Source organism: Lissotriton vulgaris, chromosome 3_1, assembly GCF_964263255.1.
Source record: "Lissotriton vulgaris chromosome 3_1, aLisVul1.2, whole genome shotgun sequence".
NCBI lineage: Eukaryota > Metazoa > Chordata > Amphibia > Caudata > Salamandridae > Lissotriton > Lissotriton vulgaris.
Window position 1 is genome coordinate 41,134,382 of NC_141689.1, and position 24,139 is coordinate 41,158,520.

The window sequence follows — 24,139 nt, forward strand, 5'->3', positions numbered from 1 at the left end:
TCTTAACTGACAGAAAGCATTCTGACATTCGTCTGTCCATGAAAGGGGGATCGGGGCGTCTTTTGCTAAAAGTGCTAACAAGGGTTTTACAATATGTGAAAATCCTAATATCCATTGTCTACAAAATGAAGTCAGACCAATGAAAGCACGAACATCTTTCTGAGTGGAAGGCACTGTTGTATCTAATATTGCTTGAATACGGTCTGGTGTCAGTGCACGCCTCTCCTTAGACAGAAGATGGCCTAAGTAGGTCACCTTCGGTCTACAATATTGCAATTTCTTCCGTGACACTTTAAGGTGGTGCATGGCAAGGAAGGAGAGCAAGGATAAAATACTTTCCTCACATTGTTCAGGCGTATCGGCTGCCAACAATATGTCATCAACATATTGAATGAGAGCCACTCCTGTCGGTAGCTCAAAAGAATCCAGCTGCCTTTTCAATGCCTGACTACAAATACTTGGACTCTCCGTATAACCTTGAGGAACTCTACAAAATCTATACGATCGATTATTCAAGGTGAAACCGAATAAATATCGGCTATCAGGATGAATAGGGATCGAAAGAAAGCGTTCTTCAGGTCTATAACAGAAAATGTAGTTGCTGTGGGTGGAACCAAAGTAAGCAGTGTAGTTATATCAGAAACCACAGGATATTGGGGCACCACAATTTCATTTACCTCCCTTAAATCAATGATAAAACGATAAGTCCTAGTATCAGTGTCTTTCTTTAATATAGGAAGAATGGGGCTATTGCAGACATTGTAGGGTACTTCTTCCACAACTCCAACCTCAATCAAATCTCTATTAATGTGTGTCAATGCTTCTTCTCCTTCTCGTGGAATCTTATATTGTGGCACCCTGGGCAACAAAGCTCCCTCCTTGACACTAATGTGCACCGGGGGAATAACCATCTGTCCTACATCGGTATCAGAAGTGGTCCACAAAACGCTTGGGAGTAAAGCTAATGCAGCATCTTCCTTAACAAGACATGATCTCTCAGTCATAGGATGATTCTCATTCAAAATTACGCGCACCCCTTCAGGAGAGCAGCGTATCGTAGCCCTAAAGTGCTTTAGAATATCAAGGCCCACAATATTGTCTGATGTATTTGGAGACAACAAGAACGGACAGGGAGCTGTAAACTTATCAATGTGGAATGGAAGTGGTTGTGACAATGGGCTAAGGGAAGGTGTTCCATCGAACCCTATCGATGTAATCGTTGTGCCAGACAGGGGAGCCCTCGGAACCAATTGTTTAGACAAGGCGCTACGAGTAGCTCCTGTATCAAACAGAAACCGATCAGTAGAACCCAAAATATGGCTGTAATATATGGACCTTTCTGATCTACTGGAACTTCAACCGATTCCATACCCCTTCCTAGGCAATCCTATGCATAGGCAGCATCTTGAAATTCAGGAGGCATACAATCAGATATTTGATACTGGTTCCGCCTATCAAAGGTATTGTACCCATCTTGCCTACGCCCACTGGATTCAAACCTAACACGATCATTCGTACTTCCCCTCGGGCCTAAATATCCCGTTCTGTTTCTAGATTGGCCTCGGCCACGTTGGTTTTGCTGGGCACGTAGCACAGGACAATCTGAGATCCAGTGCCCAAACTGTTTGCAGTACGCACATTGATCTGTAGATAAACCAGGACGAGAATAAGGCGGGCATAAGATCCATGTCTGCCCCTATCATTTCCTCTAGCAGGTGGGGCATAAACCTGAGCCATCATAACCTTTGTCTTTAGATCTTTGGTCTTTTTATCTTCATTTTCTTTGGCCTTTAGCTCCTGCCGCTCATAATATTGAGCCATAGTTAAAAGGGAAGCGGGAGACGCGGTGGTCCACGAACTTTCACTCGCTTTCAAGCGCTTAGCAATTTCCGGTAAAAGGTTTGCTACATATTTATCAACAAACAAATGTCTACCTGTATCATCTGGTAATAACTGTCCACTAAAATCATGAAAAGCTTCCTCGAAGCGCGTAAAGAAATCCGACACTGATTCATCTGTCTTCTGTTTACACGAAGCTAACATAGTCCAATCAATCTTTTTAGGCGGGATGAGTAATTTCAATTTAGTCAAAACAGCTGCTGGAAGATCTAGAATTACTTTACACGGTTTACGTGCAGGTTCCCTATCTCTATCTGCCTGTTCCAGATCATTCCAATCTCCCCCCAAATTTACTCAATCATCAGTTTTACGAATAGTCTGCCACATATCAGTGGGTAATATTAGCCCGAAAAATAAATCGATGTCAGTTAATGTCATGACACAAGAACTAATAGCACCCTCTACTTCTTCATAAGAGGCTGCTGGGTTGTTCCGCGGATCGGGCGAAGCATTCTTAAAGGCCATAACATCTGCTCTATTCCATGGAGTATAAACCCAATTATAAATAAAATAACCCTTTGCATCTGCAGACAGTTTATTATCATCCGTCCCATTGCCTTTAGGAGGAATATACAAAGGTGCGGCTTCCCGCGTTGGTTTTGCGTGTATTACGTGACTCTTATCCGATTCAAAGATAGAAGCTTCCACTTCTTCTGTTGTCGACTGAAGCGCAGCTGGATCCGCCGCCTTCTTCTCCTCCCGTAGTTGCGTTGCGGAGTCCCGTACCTTAATCAGACGATGGACAAAATTTGGTGTCTCTGAGAGAACTAAAACAGCATTACGCAATTTCTGATAATCATCTGCTACATCTTTAGATTCCAACACAAGCGAATATTTCCTAAATCGTTCAATAACCTCTTCAGACAAATGTTCCACAAAATACAACTGCGCCTTTTCTGACCACCCTTTCATACCCACTAAAACATCAGGGGCAGAAGCAGTATTAAGGCTAATTTTACGAGTGATGGATCGTAACTTAGAAGTATGGGAGGCAGAAAGCATGGAACGAGTGTCCCGCGCCTTGTCCCGATCTTCAGAGTATTCTCCGGCGTCCACATCCGGGGCCGAAGGCATCGCATACGGTGGTGGAGAACAATATAATAATGAAAAATCACCGGGCATATTATTAAGGACAGGGTAAAGAGGGCGTCGAACAGGGAATTGACCATTAATCTGCAAATTACGCTCCCTTTTCTCCCTCTGTTGTTGCTCACTTGTTTTTTTCTCCTGTAGCTGTAAAGCTTTGACATGGGCAGCCATCCGTTGCTCTGTATCAGCTAAGGCCTGCTCACGCTTCATTCGCTCATGCACCGCTTTCTCCCACATACGTACACAATCAAACATATCTTGTCTAGACCGACGCTCAAACAAACACTGCTCCATGTACTGAACCTTTCGTAAATCAAATGACCCAGGCATTGGCCAACGTAATTCAGGATCCTTTCTGGTATATCGATGCCATAATGTACTATACATTATGGGAGGAAGTCCAAATTTAACATACATTTCCCTATTAGGTGTCCCCTTTGGGGGAGCCGGCTGGGAATCATTAAATCATAAACTGGTACCACTACAAACGCAACACATCTTTCGAAGTGTGCTGAGGACAGGCAATAATATACAAAGTAGCACCTAAAGTATTTCACATACGTTGTGCCGTTCAAATAAACATAAGATCAGAGAAATATCTCCACATTACCTGCCTATGTGAGGTACACTCCACATATGATGCAAAACATAGATCCAAATGTTAGCTAACGCATACAAATTCAAAAGACACAGTAAGTGCCAATAGACTATCTTACCAATCAAAAGCTTACCGATCATTTCAACCGTCCAGATTCCAACTGCAAAGTTCCCAAATCGACCAAACGGTCACTGCACGGCAACCCAACGATCAAGATCTCAGTCGAGGACCGGCGCCACCTGGAAGGCCAGATCGGAAAGAAGGGGAAAACGCCGCAGATGCCAAGACTCGGGTCTCTTCTGGCAGCGATCGCGCCCGGTGCGAGTTTCCAATCCTTCGTCTCGGCCAGTCCTTCGGGCATCCGAGTCGCCAATGATTTCCTGTTCGGGCGCCAATTTGGGGTATCGAAATTCAGTGAGCCTGCATATGCCGCAAGTAACTCTTTGACATAGAACAGAAGTTGGCACGGAAACTGGAATACAAAAGAGATGTTTATTAGGACCCCATGGGGTGGTGGTACATTCGAACAGCACCCTTCGGTAATGCAAGAAGTATCACCCCGAACAGAAGGCACGTGGTTCTTTTATACACATCCACTAATGTGGAAAATGGGCGGCACACATATAAGAAGGTTTTATGTACATATAAGGACATTTGTTGGACACATCCAGCGTGTGGGAGGAGTTTAACAACTTGACCAGTTTGGAAAAACCTCTTTCAACGGTGATCGATTAATAACAGATGTGGTTCCAACAGGCTAAATATAGCCTGTTGCTGGGCAGACCATGTGGTCAACTGGCGAAGAGGTAGGACAAAGAGCATGGTGACCACGAGGTAGTTCAGTTACTCTTAATGGAGGTCGTGAATACAAAATGGCCTCTGCAAACCGGTTAACATAACGCTGAAACACTTGTAGCTTCAGTGAATGCTAACCCATAGCTGCTTAATTTACAACATACCCAGCCATTACGTGTTTCGTCTGGGGAGGTACCCCACGATTTCTTCAGGGCTTCTGGCAAAACAAGATGAGATGAAGGTCTCTCTGCCAGTTGTACTTCCGTCCTGGCTGGCGAAGGGAAGTGGATATTCTTAAGATATTATTCAGTGCTGAGTAAGGACTTCGAATGAAGCTGAAAGTAGAGGCTTCAGCGTACGTGCATTAACCCAATAATGGGGATAGGAGTGCGGAAATGAGTCCTGAAAAAGCTGCGTGTAATGTAATGTAATGTAATGTAAATGTAATGTAATGTAAAAATTATTTATAAAGCGCGGCATTCACCGGACGGTTTCTTGGCGCTGATCACTTGTTTGGTAGAGGCAGAGGGCGGGAGGGGGAAGGCTTATGTGTAGATGCTACGGAAGAGATGAGTTTTTAGGAGAGACCTAAAGTGAAGGTAGGAAGGAGAGAGTCTCAGTTCCAGCGGGAGAGAGTTCCAGAATGAAGGTGCCAGAAAGGAGAATCTGAGGCCTCCGTGTTTTTTGCGTCTAAAACGGGGAGTCTGGAGGAGCGCAAGATGAGAAGAGCGGAGGAGCCTAGAGGGAGCATAAGGATGCAGGAGAGAGGAAATAAAGGAGGGACCAATGCCGGCCAAAGATTTATGAGTCAGGCAGCCCAGTTTGAACTTACAGCGCTCTGAGACTGGAAGCCAGTGTAGGGCTTTGAGGAGGGGACGGACGTGGTGGTGTTTAGGTTGGTGATAAATCAGGCGAGCTGCCTGATTCTGTATCAGTTGTAGTCTATTAATTTGATATTGTGGGATGCCAGCGTACAGGGCATTGGCGTAGTCAATCCGACTGTGTTCAGCGCGTTGGAATTCCAAGCGCCCGTAGACAGCCGGGGGATCAGATATCGAGTGTGGATATCCGGGACAGCGAGTACGTTGAATACGCCATGCCCCAGTATCGGTGACCGATACTGCGGCTGGCTTGTTGTTATTTTGTATGACCTTGGTTAATCACTTAGGGGATTCAGGGTTATCCCCCGCCTGTAGCACCGTCATACGTGGATTAAGAAATACAATACCCACACTCTATGTTGGCGCCACTGCCTACCACACCTGTTTAAACCCTTTTCTTTTCTGTTATAAATAATGGGACATGTATCTCCTGCATAGTTTGTACTCTGAGCCAGAAATTACCTGGATGTACGACACACGCTAAGCTTGTGCTCGCACATACTGATGTAAAAACTCAGGTCTGCATAATTTCTGAATGTTCTACTAGTCGTCAAGAAACAAAATGTGCTACATGCTCATACTCAGATTGCTGTGGGCATCCATGGAAAGTTTCACACATCCATCCATTCATTCTTTCACCCTTTGCTTTCACCTTTCTTCCATCTTTCGTGCTGTTCCCTTCCTTCCTGTCACCCTCCTTTCTCCTTCAGGTTCTTTTTTCCCTTCAAACCTACTCATCTTTTTACTCTCATCCTTACTTGTCCTTTCATATCTATCTAAGTCATGCTCATTGTTTTCCTATATGTTCATCTCTCTGCCTTTTCCCCTATTTTTTTTCTTTATGCCTTTCCTTCCCTGTGCATGCCTGATGAAAGGCCACTACCCTCTCTCATGGTTTTTCCTAGCCTTACTATTGATTAGCATTTTGTCTGCAGGTCTTCAAGCCGATGAGACCCAAGAACAACTAATTAGCATTTATGTGGACCCAGTTCACTAGCTTTTCATGCCCAGTGGCCAGCCACCGCTAAAGCGGCTACAGTCGGGGTCACCATCCGCACTGCTAACAGCAGTCTTGGACAAGCAGCAGGTCCTTTTGCCAGCTCCCCCTGCAACAGTTGTTCGGTCCAGCTTGCTTGCAGTCCGCAAACCTCTGCTGACTGGCTACCTCTTGCCCTCTGTTTGAGCCTCCTCCGCTAATTTTTTTCTCTGTTTTGCCTTTTCTGCTTGTTTGTCTGCCCCCCCCATTTTGCCTTTTGTGCTCGTTTTTCTGACCTCTGTTTTGCCCTCTTCTGCTCTGTTTTGCCTTTTTGTGCTCGTTTTTCTGACCTTCATTTGCCTTTTCTGTTTGTTTTTCTGCTCCCCATTTTCCCTTTCTGCTCGTTTTTTGCCTCTGTTTTGCCCTCTTCTGCTCTGTTTTGCCTTTCTGTTCGTTTTTGTGGCTATGGTTTGCCCTTTTCTACTTGTTTTTCTGCCCTATGTTTGGCCTTTTCTGCTCCAAAACCTGTCCTGTGTTTTGCCTTTTCTGCTCACTTGTTTTTCTGCCCTCTGTTTTGCCTTTTCTGCTCGTTTCTTGCCTCTTCCTCCCATTTCCCTCCTCACGCCACCCAGCGCCCCGCCCTCCCCCAGGACCTACTTAGTAGAGGACGCTACAAAACCCGATTGAGCAGGTCCCCTATCCAGCTTCCCGCAGTCCGCTACCCTCTGCTGACTCAGTCTACCTGCTGCCCTCGGTTTGTGCCTCCTCTGCTTGTTTATTGCTCTGTTTTGCCTTTTCTGCAAATTTTTCTGCCCTCTGTTAGGTCTTTCTGCTCATTTTCTACCCTCCATTTTGCCTTTCTGCTCGTTTTATGCCCTCTGTTTTGCTCTCTTCTGTTCTATTTTGCCTTTCTTCTAGTTTTTCTGCCCTCTGTTTTGCCTTTTCTGTACATTTTTCTGCCCTCTGTTTAGCCTTTTCTGCTCATTTCTTTCCTCTTCCTGCCATTTCCTCAAGACAGCCACTGAGATCTTGCGCCCTTGTACCCAGATACCCCCAGGGGTGACAGTGCTGAACTCTACAAATGCAGATTGATCAATTCCATGAGAGTTTTAGCTTTGCATAATTGTAGTAGTATACGGTAATGTTTTTATATTTTGCTTGCTTTGAACTATTGGTATGGCCCTCATTCCAAAACATATATATATATATATATCTCAAAGCAAAGAAATCCTCAATGAAGAAGACGCCGCGCACCACTTTCATGGTTATTTAGTGCTTTATTTGTAGGTTTTTCTCCCACCCTACGCGTTTCAGACTTTCCCAGTCCTTGGTCACGGTATACAAACAATAGTCCCTTGTTTGTTTTACATTTTATACACATACTACCCATCTGCCAGTTACGGTGCATTGTGGGTGTTGTAGGTAAATGCAGTTATTGTTACATTTTGTCAACAATTATCAGATTACTTCAAGCTTAGTAGGAATTCTCAATAAGTCAATACCAGTTTGATTTACCACCAGTACTAAATTGGTTCATACAGTTATGAAATTATAAACATTCATGATAATAAGCATTCTGCTTGATTTCTTATCATATGTCAAAATTGATTCATGGCTGAGTGCCTTATTTATAAAGAATGTATTAGCATTCAAATATTCCAGAAGCCCTTAGTATCTGAACAGATTAAGGAAAAATATTTCAAAATTCTGCTTATATATCACATTCAAATTATATCCATATACATATTTTGAAGCTCATAGTTGAATCAATATTAGTTCAAATGTTCTCATAGGTCATTTAACTCAGTCAGTCATAAGATTTATAGATGCACATACATCTCATCATCCCCGTTTAATCCCATCGGATCTTTGTTTTAAATTTTATGATCAGTTTTGATTCGAGACGTCGCAGTCTGATAGTTCGATCTCCACCTCGCTCATCTTCATTAATCATGGCTATGCCTGAGTAGGTTACATTTTTCCATGTTGTGCCAGGGTGCATTTTCAAATGCTTAGCTATCGCATAGCTATAGTCATTGTTTGTTATGGCACGAATATGTTCCAAAATTCGCTTTTTGAGTGCACAAGTTGTCGACCCAATGTATTTTTTACCACAAAAGCACTGTAGTTGGTATACCACGAATTCAGAGTCACGTGATTTTGTTTCTTATTTCAAATTTGCGGCCTTTTGGGTCTGTTAAACTCTTCAGATTTTTTCCAATTTTACATGCCTTGCATGTTAGGCATTTTGAGAATCCCAGTTGTTTTTTTCCAACCATGACAAAGGCTTGATCATCCGAAAGTGACTGTTCACTAGTGTATCTTTTATGGAAGGAGCCTTTCGAAATGTTATTTGAGGTCTCTCCCCTATTAGTGATCCAATGCCAGGGTCCTTTTTAAGTACATTCCAGTATTTTGTCAGGATCCGTCTTATTTTGTACCTTTCTTTCGAATAGGTCAAAATCATTCGTGGTTTTTCTTCATTGGTTTTGTTTTCTTTTGGTTGTGGTATCAAAGTTTCTGTTCTTGATTTGTTTCTGGCTCTTGCTTCACCTTGCAAAATGTCAGTATGCTTGTATCCCCGGCCACTGAAACGTTTTCTAGTTTCATCAAATTTTGACTCCATTTCGATTTCCTCAAAACAATTTCGCCTCATTCGGAGAAATTCTCCATAGGGGATGCTTCGTTTTAACGAAGTTGGGTGAAAACTTGTGCCAAAAAGTACACTATTGGTGGAGGTCTTTTTTCTGAAGACTGTCGTTTCTAGTTTATTGTTTTTAACATAGACCTTAGTATCCAAAAAGTCAATTTCTTCCTTCTGAATATTGTGGGTAAACTTAAGGCCTACTGAGTTTTGGTTGAGAGCTTCAATGTATTCAATTAGTTTTTGTCTTGACCCTTTCCAGAGGATAAAGAGATCATCAATAAATCTCAACCAGAGTATCACATCCGTAGTGTACTCCTCATATTGTTCTCCCCAAGCTATGGTTTTCTCCCACCATCCCATGGTGAGATTAGCATAGCTTGGGGAAAATGACACTCCCATTGCACATCCACACACTTGGGCGTGAAGATTTTTGTTGAAAAGGAAGATGTTGTGGGTAAGGCAAAATGTTATCATTTCCATTAACATGTTGCTGTGTCTTATCTCTGAAATTGGACGTTGTTGTAAAAAGTATTTTATTGCCTGTAGACCAATTTCATGCTGGATTGATGTGTAAAGTGATACAACATCAATCGTTACCAACCAATATTCCTCCTGCCAATGGGTGTTCATAATGTTACGGAGAAAATCCCCGGTATCTTTTATGAATGAAGTTAGAGAAGGGACAATTGGAGCCAAGAAGTAGTCAACATAGGAAGCTATGTTCTCGCACAAAGATCCACAACTTGAAATGATTGGTCTTGCCGGCGGATTAATCAATGTCTTGTGAATCTTAGGTAAGAAATACATTGTAGGTATTGTAGGATGTAGTACTGTAAGGAATTCTTTTTCTTCTTTATTCAGTAAGCCTTTTTCATACCAGTCATTGATTTTCTTATGCAGTTGCAATGTTATTTCAGAACACGGATTTTTTTGCAGTTTTTTGTAGCTGTTAGGATCTGTTAACTGTCTTTCAGCTTCCTTAACATAATCTGATTTGTTTTGGATCACGATATTTCCCCCCTTGTCCACTGATTTGATTTCAATAAGGGGGTTTGATTGTAATGCCTTCAAGGCTAAGCGCTCGTTTGCTTATGTTTTCTTTTTTTGTTGTTACATTGGTCATTGATTCCAATTCTGCTGCCACCAGATCGTAATATACGTCAATTTTATTGCCAGGATGTATGATGGGACAGAATTTTGATGTTTTCTTGAAACTTGTTTTTGATTGTGTGGCTATGTGAATGCCCATCTCCGTTAACATTTGAGTGTTAGTTATATTTTCGTCTTCAGTTTGATTGGCCAATTGGTAAGCTGTCTCCAAACTTGTAGCATCAGCTATAGTAAAAGTTTCAGGATGTGGTGTACTTAAATCCGTTGTATCTTTAATTTTTTTAGAAAAGAACTTTTTCAACTTCAATTTCCGTATATATTTGTATACATCAATACGGGTTTCCACTTCATCATGATGTTTGTCAGGACAGAAAGACAGCCCTTTGCTAAGGACTGATTTCTCAAATTGGGATAAGACATGATTTGATAAATTCACAATTACTTTTGGATCCATTCTTACAGATTTGTTTTTTATGTTTAGTATTTTTTTGAGGCTGTCCTGTTGCGCAACGGATACCTTCTGCTTCTCCTGGTTTTCCTCCTTGGCTTGTATTCACTGTTTGTCCTCTTCCTCCTCCTCGTGTCAGGTGGCTTTCTCTGCCTCTGCCTGCTGCTTTCGGTGTTTGATGATCCGTGTAGAGCATCTCCATCTCCTCTAAAAAAGAGAATTTTCTGAAGCCGGCTGCTAGCTGCTCACCATCACTAATTTCCGATTCTGGTTCGCTTATTGATGTCAAACTATCCGAGTTTTGAGGCGCTGACACTTTTTGCTTTTTTAGAACCTCAAAACGTTTTGCAAATGTGAAAATAGTTCCGTTTTCAAAGTCAGATTCATCTCGCCTGAATTTCCGTTGTTTTCTTTCCTGTATTTCAGAATCATGTTTATCAAGATTTTTGTCCATTTGTGATCTCAGATTTTTGATTACCTCTTCCTTTTCACCAGAGTTTTGTATCTGTTGTTCCATATCTGCTATTTTGATAAGTAGTTCATCCACACTTTTCTTGGCATATTTAATTATTATGTGGATCATCCTTTTAGAGCATTCCATATTATTTAGTCCCCACTCTTCAAGCATTTCCGGGCTTGTATCAGGATGGTTAGGTAAGGTAAAGATTCTCAATCCTCTGGGTACTAATCCAAGTTCAGAGTATTTCTCCAATGTTATTATTTCCCAACTGCGTGAAATTTCTTTACGAAGTAATTTTTCTAGTTGTTGGAATAATTGTTTGGTAGTTGCATCTTTGCTTTTACTAGCAGTTGATTTATTTGTACCATCAGGTTGAGCTTTCTGTTTTGAAAACATATTTTCTGCTTTCTGCAAGCGATCTGCTGCTCGTTTCTCCATAGTTTAACAGCAGGATTCTTAGGGTTAGGCAATGAATTGCGTGTAATTGAATGTGATTTAAATAGACTTGTTCGTGAACTCTTGTGGGAGAAAGTTTATCTATAATGTTGCATACAGATTCAAACTTGACAGTTTTTTCTTTGGCACATTCGTGAAGTGAACGTTTACTTTTGCTTTAATGTCACAAAAGTGACTCCTCGACTTAAATGTCAAAATCGTTGAGCTTTGTGTTACGCTCGCTACAGCATTCAATGTGAGCACGAAGCAGTGGACCGATAAATGCAAAGTCGTTCTCACTTACCAGGAGACTCCCGTAGCTGCTTGTGTCCTCCGACACTCCCAGCCGGCGCTCTACCGGTTGCACTTGGGTTCGTGTAGCTGCGTGCTTGTCCTTTCAGTTCTTCGTACGTGTGGAGCCTTAAAAATAAAAGCAAACGCCGGCGTCGTTTTCCTTTCACTTCAGACCGCCGCTTGCTCCAAAAGGCTGCCGCGATCGCACTCTCGATCTTTCAAGGGTCGCTTCCACGTTGATTTTAGAGAACGAATGCTGGGCTCTCCCCCGTGTATTTTCATTCACACAGCAAATGTCCCAGGCGGGGGGAGCAAACAACAGCTGGCGCTGGCGGCGAGGGATGGGACAGCCTTGCTTAATTTCTCAAAGCAAAGAAATCCGTCTTCTTCATTGAGGATTTCTTTGCTTTGAGAAATCTCCCAGAACCAGACCTTATAATTGTGCACTGTGGTGGGAACGATCTAGGCACAATCACTGGGGTAGGTCTGGAAATGCTTCTAAAAGACACCTTTCGACAATTGATGACACTTTTTCCTCGATCTGCCTTGGTATATTCCAATATATGCCAAAGACAGAAATGGAATTGGTCCAATCACCATTGTGCACAATTTGAGAAAGCAAGGAGACATGTAAATACATCTGTTTCTGCGTTCCTCAGAGATTATAGCATGGGTTCTATTTACCACAACAACTTGCGATACCACATGCAAGACGTCTATAGGAGAGACGGTGTTCATTTCACGAATGAGGGAAACAGAATCTTCCTCTGCAACATCAGGCTCTGCATCGGTACTTACTTATAAATGCAGAAAACACTCAATTAACACAATGGCTCTTTTCAGAGCCACCTTATATCTAAGCACTCAAACTTCTGATTTATCTCCATTTTCACACTCTTGTAAAAAGGTGTGCGCGACCGAGTGCGCGCACCACGCAACTTAAAAAAAAAAATATATATATATGTATTTTCGCCTTTAAGGGCCTTACTGCACACCCTGAGAAAACCTATGCAGCAAAACAATCTCTACCTTCTCCCCTTTCCATGTTCCAACGCTTTGAAATCAACAATATATTTACTCGCAATGACAAAATGGCGGTCAACACTTCCTGATTTCCTTCGAATCGAACGTTAACAGACGTCACGCAGCAAAATTCCGCTCGCGCGCAGCCGTTTGGGTGCGCGCACGTGTGCGCGCGTATAGATATATAATTGACTTTAACTTCAATTTCCTCAGCAACTACTGAACGGATTTACACCATTCCAAAAAAAGCGTAATCTGCGAGCCGGACTGCACAGTTTTGCCAAATTTCTTATAAATCCATTCACCCGTTCGACCTGTAGCCGAGTCTAAAGGTCCTATGGAAAATAACATGGAGAAAACACGTTTTGGGACCCCCCTTTTATCTCAGCCCCCACTTGACCAATCCCCCCCAAACTTTTAGGGAAGGAGCGCAGCGGACCGAGCCATCTTGTTTGAGAAATTCGCTAAGATTCTTCAACCAGGGCCAAAGTTATTCCAAATAGAATGTTGAGGATTTCCTATGGAAACTAGGTCCTAACTATAACTACCTACTGGCGACCGCCAGTAGGTAATATATATATTTATATATATTACCTACTGGCGGTCGCCAGTAGGTATATATAGTTAGGATTTTTTTGAATAGGGATTTCTGAAAATTCTATGTTGAATAACTTTGGCGTTGATGGACGGAATTGGCTGAAATTTACAGGGAAATGGCACATTTCGTTTCTGAGCGTCCCCTGGAAGTTTGGGGGGGTTTCGTCAAGCGGCGGCCGAGAAAAAAGGGGGGTCCCAAAACGTGTTTTTAACATTGAGTTTTCCATAGGGCGGTTGGACTCACTTTTAGCTCGAACGGCTGAATGGATTTCTATGAAACTTGGCAAAATTGTAGAGACTGTTTGCCCGATGTGCCTTTGCTAGGTCTTAAGATATGTGCTCCAGTGGATTTTGAGAAACTAACTTTCAAAAAAATATATATATCTGTGACAGCGTCCCGGTTAGCGCCCCGGTTCCCGTACCAGACGCGTAACGGAACTTCGCGAGGAGAAGCGGATTGGCTCTCCGGTGACTCTCAACATTCTAAACAGTCCGGAGCGGCCGCCATCTTGTCTCTCGGTAGGATCGAGAGACAAGAGGTGGAAATAAACGAAGGGGGAAATGAATGAAAGGGGCAAGGTAGACCCCTCCTGACCCCCTAGGATTGATGTGGGGGCTATTAAAGGGCCCCGCGGGGCAAAAAAATAAAATACATTTTTTTTCGATTTTTCGCGGTGGAAGCGCTACCCGGTACGCGAACCGGGTAGCTCACCGGTAGCGTAACGGGAGTCCGCCATCTTGTGTTTCGGACGAATTTAGTCACAAGATGGAGGATAAACAATGTTGGGAATGGGTATAAGGGGGCACGGGAGACATATCCTGACCCCCTAGGTTTTCTGAGGGTGGCTGAGGAGGCCCATATATGTATAAAAAAAAATCCACAATTCCAGATTTACATAAGTTTGTAAACCTAGAATTGCTTCAAATGGTATGCCTCCCAGATGATAGCGTAACTACGAGAAGATTTTTTTTTCTCCTCATTATTTCGTCTTTCTATGCATCGTGCATTTTGCAGCACATTTGGAAAGAGGATTATGTCTCTTTAGATTGTTTTTGTGCAGGAAGTTGTCCCTTCCGCTACAAAACAATCCTGCCAGTAATGCAGACATCCTTGCAATGGGCAGCTCGGCAGCTCACAGTGCACCAGCACAAGGAGAAAGCTGAAATGATCCGTACGTTTGTAAATATGGAGCCTTCTCCTCTCTCCATTTCACGCACACAGCAAAGTAAGAGAACTAGCTGTCCCGTGTTGCGTGAAATAGTAATAAATTGCTCAGGCTAAACTTTGCTTCTTGTCCTCACCTGACACACACATCTAATCCTGCCTGGCCAGCCCATGGGTTTTGTATAGGACAGCTCTGCAAAGCAGGACAGGAGACATCACCAGCCTGCCCTCTGCATCTGTAAGTGAGGAGAGTCTCAGTCCTGTGGTCTGCTTCAAGGGAATCATACCCCTGACCCTCAAACTCCTGGATCTCTTGCTTCTTGGTCCATGATACCCATCACTGCCAGTCCTTCAAGCAATCCCAAAGGCTCCCTTCCAACTCTTGCCTGGTCTTCCATCAGACCTGAAAAGGCAGCTCCACGCCTGCTCTAATCCTTACACCGTACCGTGCCCTGAAGGGGCTGCCATGCCAGGTTTATGTTTTCTACCAGCTCATGAGTACCATGCTTATGCCACTGGTTACAAACTCGTGGTGCCCTATAAATTATACTGACAGAATACAGTAGAACTGTCCTTTGTACACTTCCTTTAATCTGCAACACTCACCGAGTACGCTCACAGCTGAAGCAGACTTCTGTGCAAGGAACGGCCTGCATTATACAGGCAGTCCCTGCAGGTGATGGGTGATGCGCACTTCCGTGCACGAAAGGGACTTCATTATACAGTCCCTGCAGGTGATAGATGATATCCACTTCTGTGCAAGGAATGGCCTGCATTATACAGTGTCTGCAGGTGATGGGTGATGCGCTGTTCCGTGCAAGGAACGGCCTGCATTATACACTTCCTGCAGGTTATGCACACTTCCGTGCAAAGAATACCCTGCATTATACACTTCCTGCAGGTTATGCGCACTTCCATGCAAGGAACACCCTGCATTATACAGTTCCTGCAGGTGATGCGCACTTCCGTGCAAGGAACGCCCAGCATTATACAATGTCTGCAGGTGATGGGTGATTGCCGCTTCCGTGCAAGGAACGGCCTGCATTATGTACTTCCTGCAGGTTATGCGCACTTCCGTGCAAGGAACACCCTGCATTATACAGTTCCTGCAGGTGATGCGCACTTCCGTGCAAGGAACGCCCTGCATTATACAGTGTCTGCAGGTGATGGGTGATTGCCGCTTCCGTGCAAGGAACGGCCTGCATTATGTACTTCCTGCAGGTTATGCGCACTTCCGTGCAAAGAATACTCTGCATTATACACTTCCTGCAGGTTATGCGCACTTCTGTGCAAGCAACACCCTGCATTATACAGTTCCTGCAGGTGATGCGCACTTCCGTGCAAGGAACGCCCTGCATTATACAGTGTCTGCAGGTGATGGGTGATGCGCGCTTCCGTGCAAGGAACGGCCTGCATTATGTACTTCCTGCAGGTTATGCGCACTTCTGTGCAAGCAACACCCTGCATTATACAGTTCCTGCAGGTGATGCGCACTTCCGTGCAAGGAACGCCCTGCATTATACAGTGTCTGCAGGTGATGGGTGATGCGCGCTTCCGTGCAAGGAACGGCCTGCATTATGTACTTCCTGCAGGTTATGCGCACTTCTGTGCAAGCAACACCCTGCATTATACAGTTCCTGCTGGTGATGCGCACTTCCGTGCAAGGAACGCCCTACATTATACTGGCGGATTATTTAGAAACCAACTCTCTGCTACACGATTCACAGTCGGGATTCAGAACTGGTTTTAGTACTGAGACTGCTCTTTTAGAGGTCTCTGAGACGATCCGGGAGTGTGTGGATAGGGGCGAGGAGGCCATGCTGGTCCTCCTCGACCTATCCGCCGCTTTTGATACGGTGTCCCATGAGATACTATTGGATCGTCTGAGGCAGATTGGATTGGGTGGCATTGTTCTGTCTTGGATTAGCTCCTTTTTTAAAGGACGAACGCAGAGGGTTCTTCTCAAACCATTCAAATCAGAGGGTAAACCCCTTCTTTGTGGCGTGCCTCAGGGCTCTGCGTTGAGCCCCCTGTTTTTTAATGTGTATCTTGCCCCACTGGCGAAGGTGGTGGAATCTTGGGGGGTCAGAGTGATCTCTTATGCTGATGATACTCAGCTTGTGTTTTCTTTTAGAGATCACTCTGACTCCAGCTTTGCCAGTTTTTGCCATTGTCTTGGCAACATATGTTCCTGGATGACCTCTAATCATCTCAGGCTCAACACTGATAAGACGGAGGTCTTATTTTTTAATCAGAAAACTACCATACCTGCTATCTTATGGTGGCCGACCGTGCTCAATCCTCCTCCCAATCCTGTCCAAACAGCTCGTAATCTGGGCTTTCAATTTTATAACGCTCTTTCCTGTAAAGCCCAAATTAATAAGGTTACGGCAGCCTGTTTCGGGAAACTGCGTATGATTAGAAAGATCTTTCCGTACCTTCCTTTGGATGCCCGTAGAACTGTCATTCACGCCTTGGTCACGTCACATTTGGATTATGCCAACAGTCTCTATGCCGGTGCCCCTTTGTACCAAATTGAACGCTTACAGATCGTTCAGAATGCGGCGGCGAGACTGATAGGCAATATCCCCTACCGTCAGTCGGTTGCATCCTACCGTAAGAAGTTACACTGGCTTCCCATCTCCCGTCGCATCCAGTTTAAGATGCTGACTCTTGCTTTTCGGGCCCTTAATGGGTCCGGCCCGGGATACTTGAGAAAGAGACTTGTACTCTCCCAATCGGTCAGATTCTTGCGATCCAACAACCTACGTCTCCTTACAGTTCCTCGCTTCCGCCGCTCCAGAATGGGCGGTAGAGCATTCACTGTAATGACTGCTAAACTCTGGAACAGCCTTCCACTAGGTCTTAGGTTTATTCCCTCTGAACCCCTCTTTCGTAATAGATTGAAAACCTGGTTGTTCTCCATTTCTTAAATTGCTTTCCTTTCCTAGTCTGTAGTCTATAGCGCCGGGACACCCCCTCTGGGGGTAGCCGTGCGCTTTACAAGCTTCATAAATAAATAAATTATACAGTGCCTGCAGGTGATGGGTGATGCGCGCTTCCGCACAAGGAACGGCCTGCATTATGTACTTCCTGCAGGTTATACGCACTTCCGTGCAAAGAATACCCTGCATTATACACTTCCTGCAGGTTATGCGCACTTCTGTGCAAGCAACACCCTGTATTATACAGTTCCTGCAGGTGATGGGTGATGCGTGCTTCCATGCAAGGAACGGCCTGCATTATGTACTTCCTGCAGGTTATGCGCACTTCCGTGCAAGGAACACCCTGCATTATACAGTTCCTGCAGGTGATACGCACTTCCGTGCAAGGAACGCCCTGCATTATACAGTGTCTGCAGGTGATGGGTGATGCGCGCTTCCGTGCAAGGAACGGCCTGCATTATGTACTTCCTGCAGGTTATGCGCACTTCCGTGCAAAGAATACCCTGCATTATACACTTCCTGCAGGTTATGTGCACTTCCGTGCAAGGAATGCCCTGCATTATACACTTCCTGCAGGTTATGCACACTTCCATGCAAGGAACGCCCTGCATTATACAGTGCCTGCATGTGATGGGTGATGCGCGCTTCCGTGCAGGGAACGCCCTGCATTATACAGTGTCAAATCAAATGCTTGCTTCTAGCTCCAGCTTGGATGTTTTGTTACGCAGTGGAAGTCCCCTGGCAAAGAGAGACCGGTATTTGGGTGTTAAACTGTTACTACTGTGGGTGAAAACCTTTTCCCAGTGAGTTTGTAACATGTAAAAATAACATAATGCATCATGCTATCGCAAAATGCGCATTACACCACATAATTTGCCTTTTTTTGCCACATAATTTGGCCCTCCCTTGTCACATAACTCCAAGGGCCCTGTGCAGGATGTAAGGTAGAACATATTTATCTTTACAATCTGTGTGATGCCAGGGCATGTCTGATGTTCTCTAACCTCTGGTATCATGTTGTAAGCCGGGTCCAAAGCTAATTTTTCTCAAATGTTTATTCAAATGTTTTGAGTAATGTTTCTGGTTTCAGTTTCACTCCAGAGTAAAGAGTTGGATAGATAGGTTCGATACAAAACTGTTGGACAGGCCACGTGAAGGGCCGCTCTCCCCCGGCTCAACCAGGCCCGAGCCCGGTCACGCAAGTACCACACACTACCATTGCACGTCCTCCATCCCCTCAGGGACCCCTGCCTCGAGCACGTTAACCTCGTGGGTCCGATCCACTGCCGGCCCACGCGCCCAGCCTGGGCCGCCATCTTGGACACTTCATCACGAGGCCGCCTGGCCCCCGATCGACCCCAACCCTGGGCCCAGCCCGGCCTCAGACATTCCGGCACCACCCTCCACCCAGGAGGTGAGCGGGCTACTTGGCAAGTCAATGGGAGAAAGAGGTGCCGATGGCTCTCCCCCGCCAAGTACCGCTCGCCCATCGCCTCCCCGGGCGCTGGCTCCACCCCCCTGCTGGGTGTCTGGACTCCCTCATCCCGGACCTCCCAACCTCCAAGTGCGAGGGTCCGGACATCAAAGCACGCCAGCCCTATAACTGGGGCAGCTCCAGAGCAGGAAGGCAGTTGTATCTTGGAGTCGAGAGACGTAAAGAGGAACTCATCCTAGACGGACTACTGGCGCTGCCGTAGCTCTGTCCTGTGCACCATCATCCTGCCTGTTGGCGCTGCCACAGCCGTCGTAACCTACAGTCTTCATCGTCGTCGGAACCTGCTGGCGTGGCCGCGGACCGTTGTAACCGTCATCTTTCACCGGGACCTGCAGGCTCCGCCGCGGACCGTCATCTTTCCTTCATCCATCTCGGGACCTGCTTGGCTCCGCCACGGCCCGATCATCTCGAACACCGAGCTCGAAGATTGAGAGCTATTTTGTACTCATTGGTAACTAAGACTGTCCCGCTACCCCTTTCCTCAGCCAAAGACTTGAATCGAGGGGACCCCTGAGTCCAGACCTCCTTGTATCATACCATCGTAACCTAAGAATTGCATATAAAGTCTCGTTAACCTTCAGTCTTGTGTGGTGTCCGTCTGTGTGGGGGGGAAGTTACTTTTCTGTACAGTCGTTGGAGACGGCTCTCCCCGGAGACCTCTCCCCGTAATCTCGGCCGACCAATTTTTTCTACTAAAATATATTAGACTGAACATTCAGGGTGGTCACATCAGGAAAATAGCTGTTTTGCATAAACATAAGTGTGAAATCAGTGCCAGGGGGTGTCTATAGAGTTATAGGTGTGTACATATTTTTAATTGGAAATACTTTATTTTGAGCTCTGTTATTATTTCAGAAGTAGATGAGCGTCACCTTCACTAGGTGAGTTGAGCAAGCAGCACGAGGCCTCAAAATACATTGTTATCAAGTCAGCAGCTCTGGCCGCATCCTTTCCCATTCCTTGCTATATATCACTTCGCCATCTAATATGTTTCTAAATGCTCCTGATGCTGATTCTTCAGGCTGTTCATTACTCTAATGATGAAGTCACACACAGAATTTTATAGCGCTGTTGACTTGCATCAAGGCACTTGTCTTTCTGTCAGTGTGTTAAAAAGCCTTGGAATGTGTCCGTAAATGTTTCCCGAGGCAAGCATGTGCGCCTGAATCAGACTGCAGGACCCAAAGTGTAGTAATTGTATAGCTCTTCATTCCCTGGCAGCACAGCACCCAGGATAATGTGATGCATGGCTAAACACTTATGAAGGCCAAAAGGCGAAACCTATTGCCAATGCTTGTTCTGTTTATAAAAGGGCACCCAGCTCCTTTGACAGCTCTCTAGCCCCATCCGGTGGTCCTGTCTGGTACTGCATCACCATGTTATTTATGAGCTGCTACTGCTGCAGACAGACGAGGTGCATAAAGAATAAAGCATAGGTGGGTGAACAGCTTCTCAGTGCCACTCTGGCCTCTTTTAGATGCTGGGGTTGCAGGGGGTTCACAATACCCCTGGCGGATTATCTAGCTATCCTTGTCAATTGGGCAAGTAAATGCCCCCCAGAGTGCATGCCAGCCAGCCTGCCCACCCATCCATCCATCCATCCATCCATCCACCCATCCATCTTGGCACTCGCGCGCCCAGTCGCTGCACATGTGTACCCAGTCCTTGCCCATGCAGTCCAACACCCTGCCCTCTGGCTGTGAGGGGCGCCAGGCACACAGAGGCCTCTCACCCTTCTTACCAGCCATGCCAAGCAAGCCTAACCTTGACCCGGCGGGCTAGGAGGGAGGGGTTAACTCTCTACTGGGAAACTTTAAAAAATGTTGAGGAACTGTGGGGTTTTATGAACAATTTCACTAGGAATTATTACAGTTTCGTCTTTTTTACAAGCTGTTTGGGTGTCCAAGAAGAGTGAGAAAGGGGAGGGGCACCAACAATGGAATGACAGGATAACACCGCCCTTCTTCAGTCTCTGCATGAACTTACTCCTCTCAAATCTGCCGCACCCCTATTCCCTGTATGTGAACCCCGCCAACATCCGGGGCAAACACATTCCCACACTCTCTCGCTTTACCCCTAGCACGAGGGTTGGGTAGGGAAGAGGAAACCGAAGACTATCTGCAGCTTGTTTTGAAATTCACGCTAAAGCCATCTTAAAACACAAGGCGGTGGTTCTGGTTGCTAAAGGCATCTTATAACTTTCTTTAACACCTTGGCTGCTAAGGGTTTTCCCCTCCGGTGCTGACTTTTTCAAAGCTCATTTATTCATGACGAGCTCAGCTCGTCATCAGCACAGCTCAACTGTGCCTCATGACGAGCTGAGCTCGTCATGAGCATCGAAGGGGTTAATAAACCTTTAATCGGTAATCAAAATCACCATAAATGAATCGAAAATCAATGATATCGAATCATACATAATAAAAATAGACAATAAAATAATTCATAAAAACAAGATCATTAAAACAATTCTTCTGGTCTCGCACTGTATGTGAATTCTCACAGGAGAATGAACACAAAAATGAAAGGGAGAGACCCAGCTTTGCACTCTCAGAGCACAGCTCGGCTCGGGCTCCCCCGCCTTCGCTGCTCCTGGGCTCCGAGACCCCGCCACGCCTGGCCACTTCTCAGACCATCAGGCGAGGGTGGGGATGCACATCCCGGCCGGACATGGGAAAGCAATGGACGCACCACTGCTGGGAAGATATTCAGCCCCTGGGTTGGCGGGGGGGAGTGACTGAGAACAAAAATATTTGCAATGCTATAGGTCTCGTATTTAAATGCAAGACCTATGGCATTGCAAACAAGCAGCGGCCATTGTCCCTGCTTCGAAAGTGAAAGCAGGCATGGGGCGCGTTGTGCTCGTGCCTAACGTAGAAGAAAGTCAATAAGGAAAATAGAACATGTAGGGTGTAACAACCAAGTAAAGGGGCCAGCAGCCATGGGAGGGTACAGATGACGATATGGCTGCACTAAGGCGGGACTAACAAGCCTCATAATCAATCAGAAGGCAGCATTTAAAAGGACAAACACACCATGAAAAATATGGGGGGGAGTGGGCGGGGCTTCTCTCCCATACTGAACAACCCATATCAACCCCTGCGCAGCGCTTGCACGCTGGCTCAGGGCTCGACTTAAAAATATGCTGATGGCAATAACTAAATGTAAACTAACGAACACAATTAAGCAATGGTTGAACCTGCACAGTTACATGATCGGGTGAACAAATGTTGCTGATCAAAAGAAAACAGACCTGATCTTTACATGCACAGCAAATGGGGCAAGATAAGAGCATGAGTTACAGCCCTGTTTACAACAGAGCTTTGTAAACCACGAGCACGGGTCTCCAGAGGTCTACCTTCAAGAAACAAATAGTGCCACTAACTGTCTGAGTAACAACACAAGTAACAGGGGCAGTCCTTGAAAATGGGTGGAGTTTAAATCCCATTTGAAGACTACAAAATGCCTCACAGAGACAGCACAAGCACTGCCTAGGAGGCCTAATGTGTCTCGAAGAGACAGTGCAAGCGCTGCCTAGGAGGCCTAATGTGTCTCGAAGAGACAGCACAAACACTGCCTAGGAGGCCTAATATGTCTCGAAGAGACAGTGCAAGCGCTGCCTAGGAGGCCTAATGTGTCTCGAAGAGACAGTGCAAGCGCTGCCTAGGAGGCCTAATATGTCTCGAAGAGACAGCGCTAGCAGTGCCTAGGAGGCCTAATATGTCTCGAAGAGACAGCGCTAGCAGTGCCTAGGAGGCCTAATATGTCTCGAAGAGACAGCGCTAGCAGTGCCTAGGAGGCCTAATATGTCTCGAAGAGACAGCGCTAGCAGTGCCTAGGAGGCCTAATATGTCTCGAAGAGACAGCACAAGCGCTGCCTAGGAGGCCTAATGTGTCTCGAAGAGACAGTGCAAGCGCTGCCTAGGAGGCCTAATGTGTCTCGAAGAGACAGCGCAAGCACTGCCTAGGAGGCCTAATGTGTCTCGAAGAGACAGTGCAAGCGCTGCCTAGGAGGCCTAATGTGTCTCGAAGAGACAGTGCAAGCGCTGCCTAGGAGGCCTAATATGTCTCGAAGAGACAGCGCAAGCGCTGCCTAGGAGGCCTAATGTGTCTCGAAGAGACAGCACAAGCACTGCCTAGGAGGACTAATATGTCTCGAAGAGACAGCGCTAGCACTGCCCAGGAGGACTAATATGTCTCGAAGAGACAGCGCTAGCACTGCCTAGGAGGACTAATATGTCTCGAAGAGACAGCGCAAGCGCTGCCTAGGAGGCCTAATGTGTCTCGAAGAGACAGTGCAAGCGCTGCCTAGGAGGCCTAATGTGTCACGAAGAGACAGCGCAAGCGCTGCCTAGGAGGCCTAATGTGTCTCGAAGAGACAGTGCAAGCGCTGCCTAGGAGGCCTAATGTGTCTCGAAGAGACAGTGCAAGCGCTGCCTAGGAGGCCTAATATGTCTCGAAGAGACAGCGCAAGCGCTGCCTAGGAGGCCTAATGTGTCTCGAAGAGACAGCACAAGCACTGCCTAGGAGGACTAATATGTCTCGAAGAGACAGCGCTAGCACTGCCTAGGAGGACTAATATGTCTCGAAGAGACAGCGATAGCACTGCCTAGGAGGACTAATATGTCTCGAAGAGACAGCGCTAGCACTGCCTAGGAGGCCTAATATGTCTCGAAGAGACAGTGCAAGCACTGCCTAGGAGGCCTAATATGTCTCGAAGAGACAGCGCAAGCGCTGCCTAGGAGGCCTAATGTGTCTGGAAGAGACAGCACAAGCACTGCCTAGGAGGACTAATATGTCTCGAAGAGACAGTGCTAGCACTGCCTAGGAGGACTAATATGTCTCGAAGAGACAGCGCAAGCGCTGCCTAGGAGGCCTAATGTGTCTCGAAGAGACAGCGCAAGCGCTGCCTAGGAGGCCTAATGTGTCTCGAAGAGACAGCGCTAGCACTGCCTAGGAGGACTAATATGTCTCGAAGAGACAGCGCTAGCACTGCCTAGGAGGACTAATATGTCTCGAAGAGACAGTGCAAGCACTGCCTAGGAGGCCTAATATGTCTCGAAGAGACAGTGCAAGCACTGCCTAGGAGGACTAATATGTCTCAAAGAGACAGCGCTAGCAGTGCCTACGAGGCCTAATATGTCTCGAAGAGACAGCGCAAGCGCTGTCTAGGTGAGACCTACAAATCTCTTCTGGTATAAATATTGTGGCCTAAATATTGGTTACAGAAATATCACTGAGTGTAAATTTTCAATTATTAACGCCATGGGACCAATATTCTTGTG

At 45.7% G+C, this 24,139-nt stretch overlaps 1 protein-coding gene across 4 annotated transcripts in view; it reads right to left on the reverse strand.

The window, feature by feature from the left end:
- LOC147725893 (long-chain-fatty-acid--CoA ligase ACSBG2-like) overlaps positions 1 to 24,139 on the reverse strand; it is a 680,835-nt gene that overhangs the window by 325,114 nt on the left and 331,582 nt on the right. Inside the window, exon 2 of one of the 4 annotated variants that reach the window (XM_086960037.1) lies at positions 3,720 to 4,058. The exons of the other annotated variants lie outside the window; for them this stretch is intronic. Coding sequence (XP_086816163.1) covers positions 3,720 to 3,726 — 7 coding nt within the window. The 5' untranslated portion in view covers positions 3,727 to 4,058. The remainder of the gene's footprint in view (positions 1 to 3,719; positions 4,059 to 24,139) is intronic. 4 annotated transcript variants of the gene reach the window in all.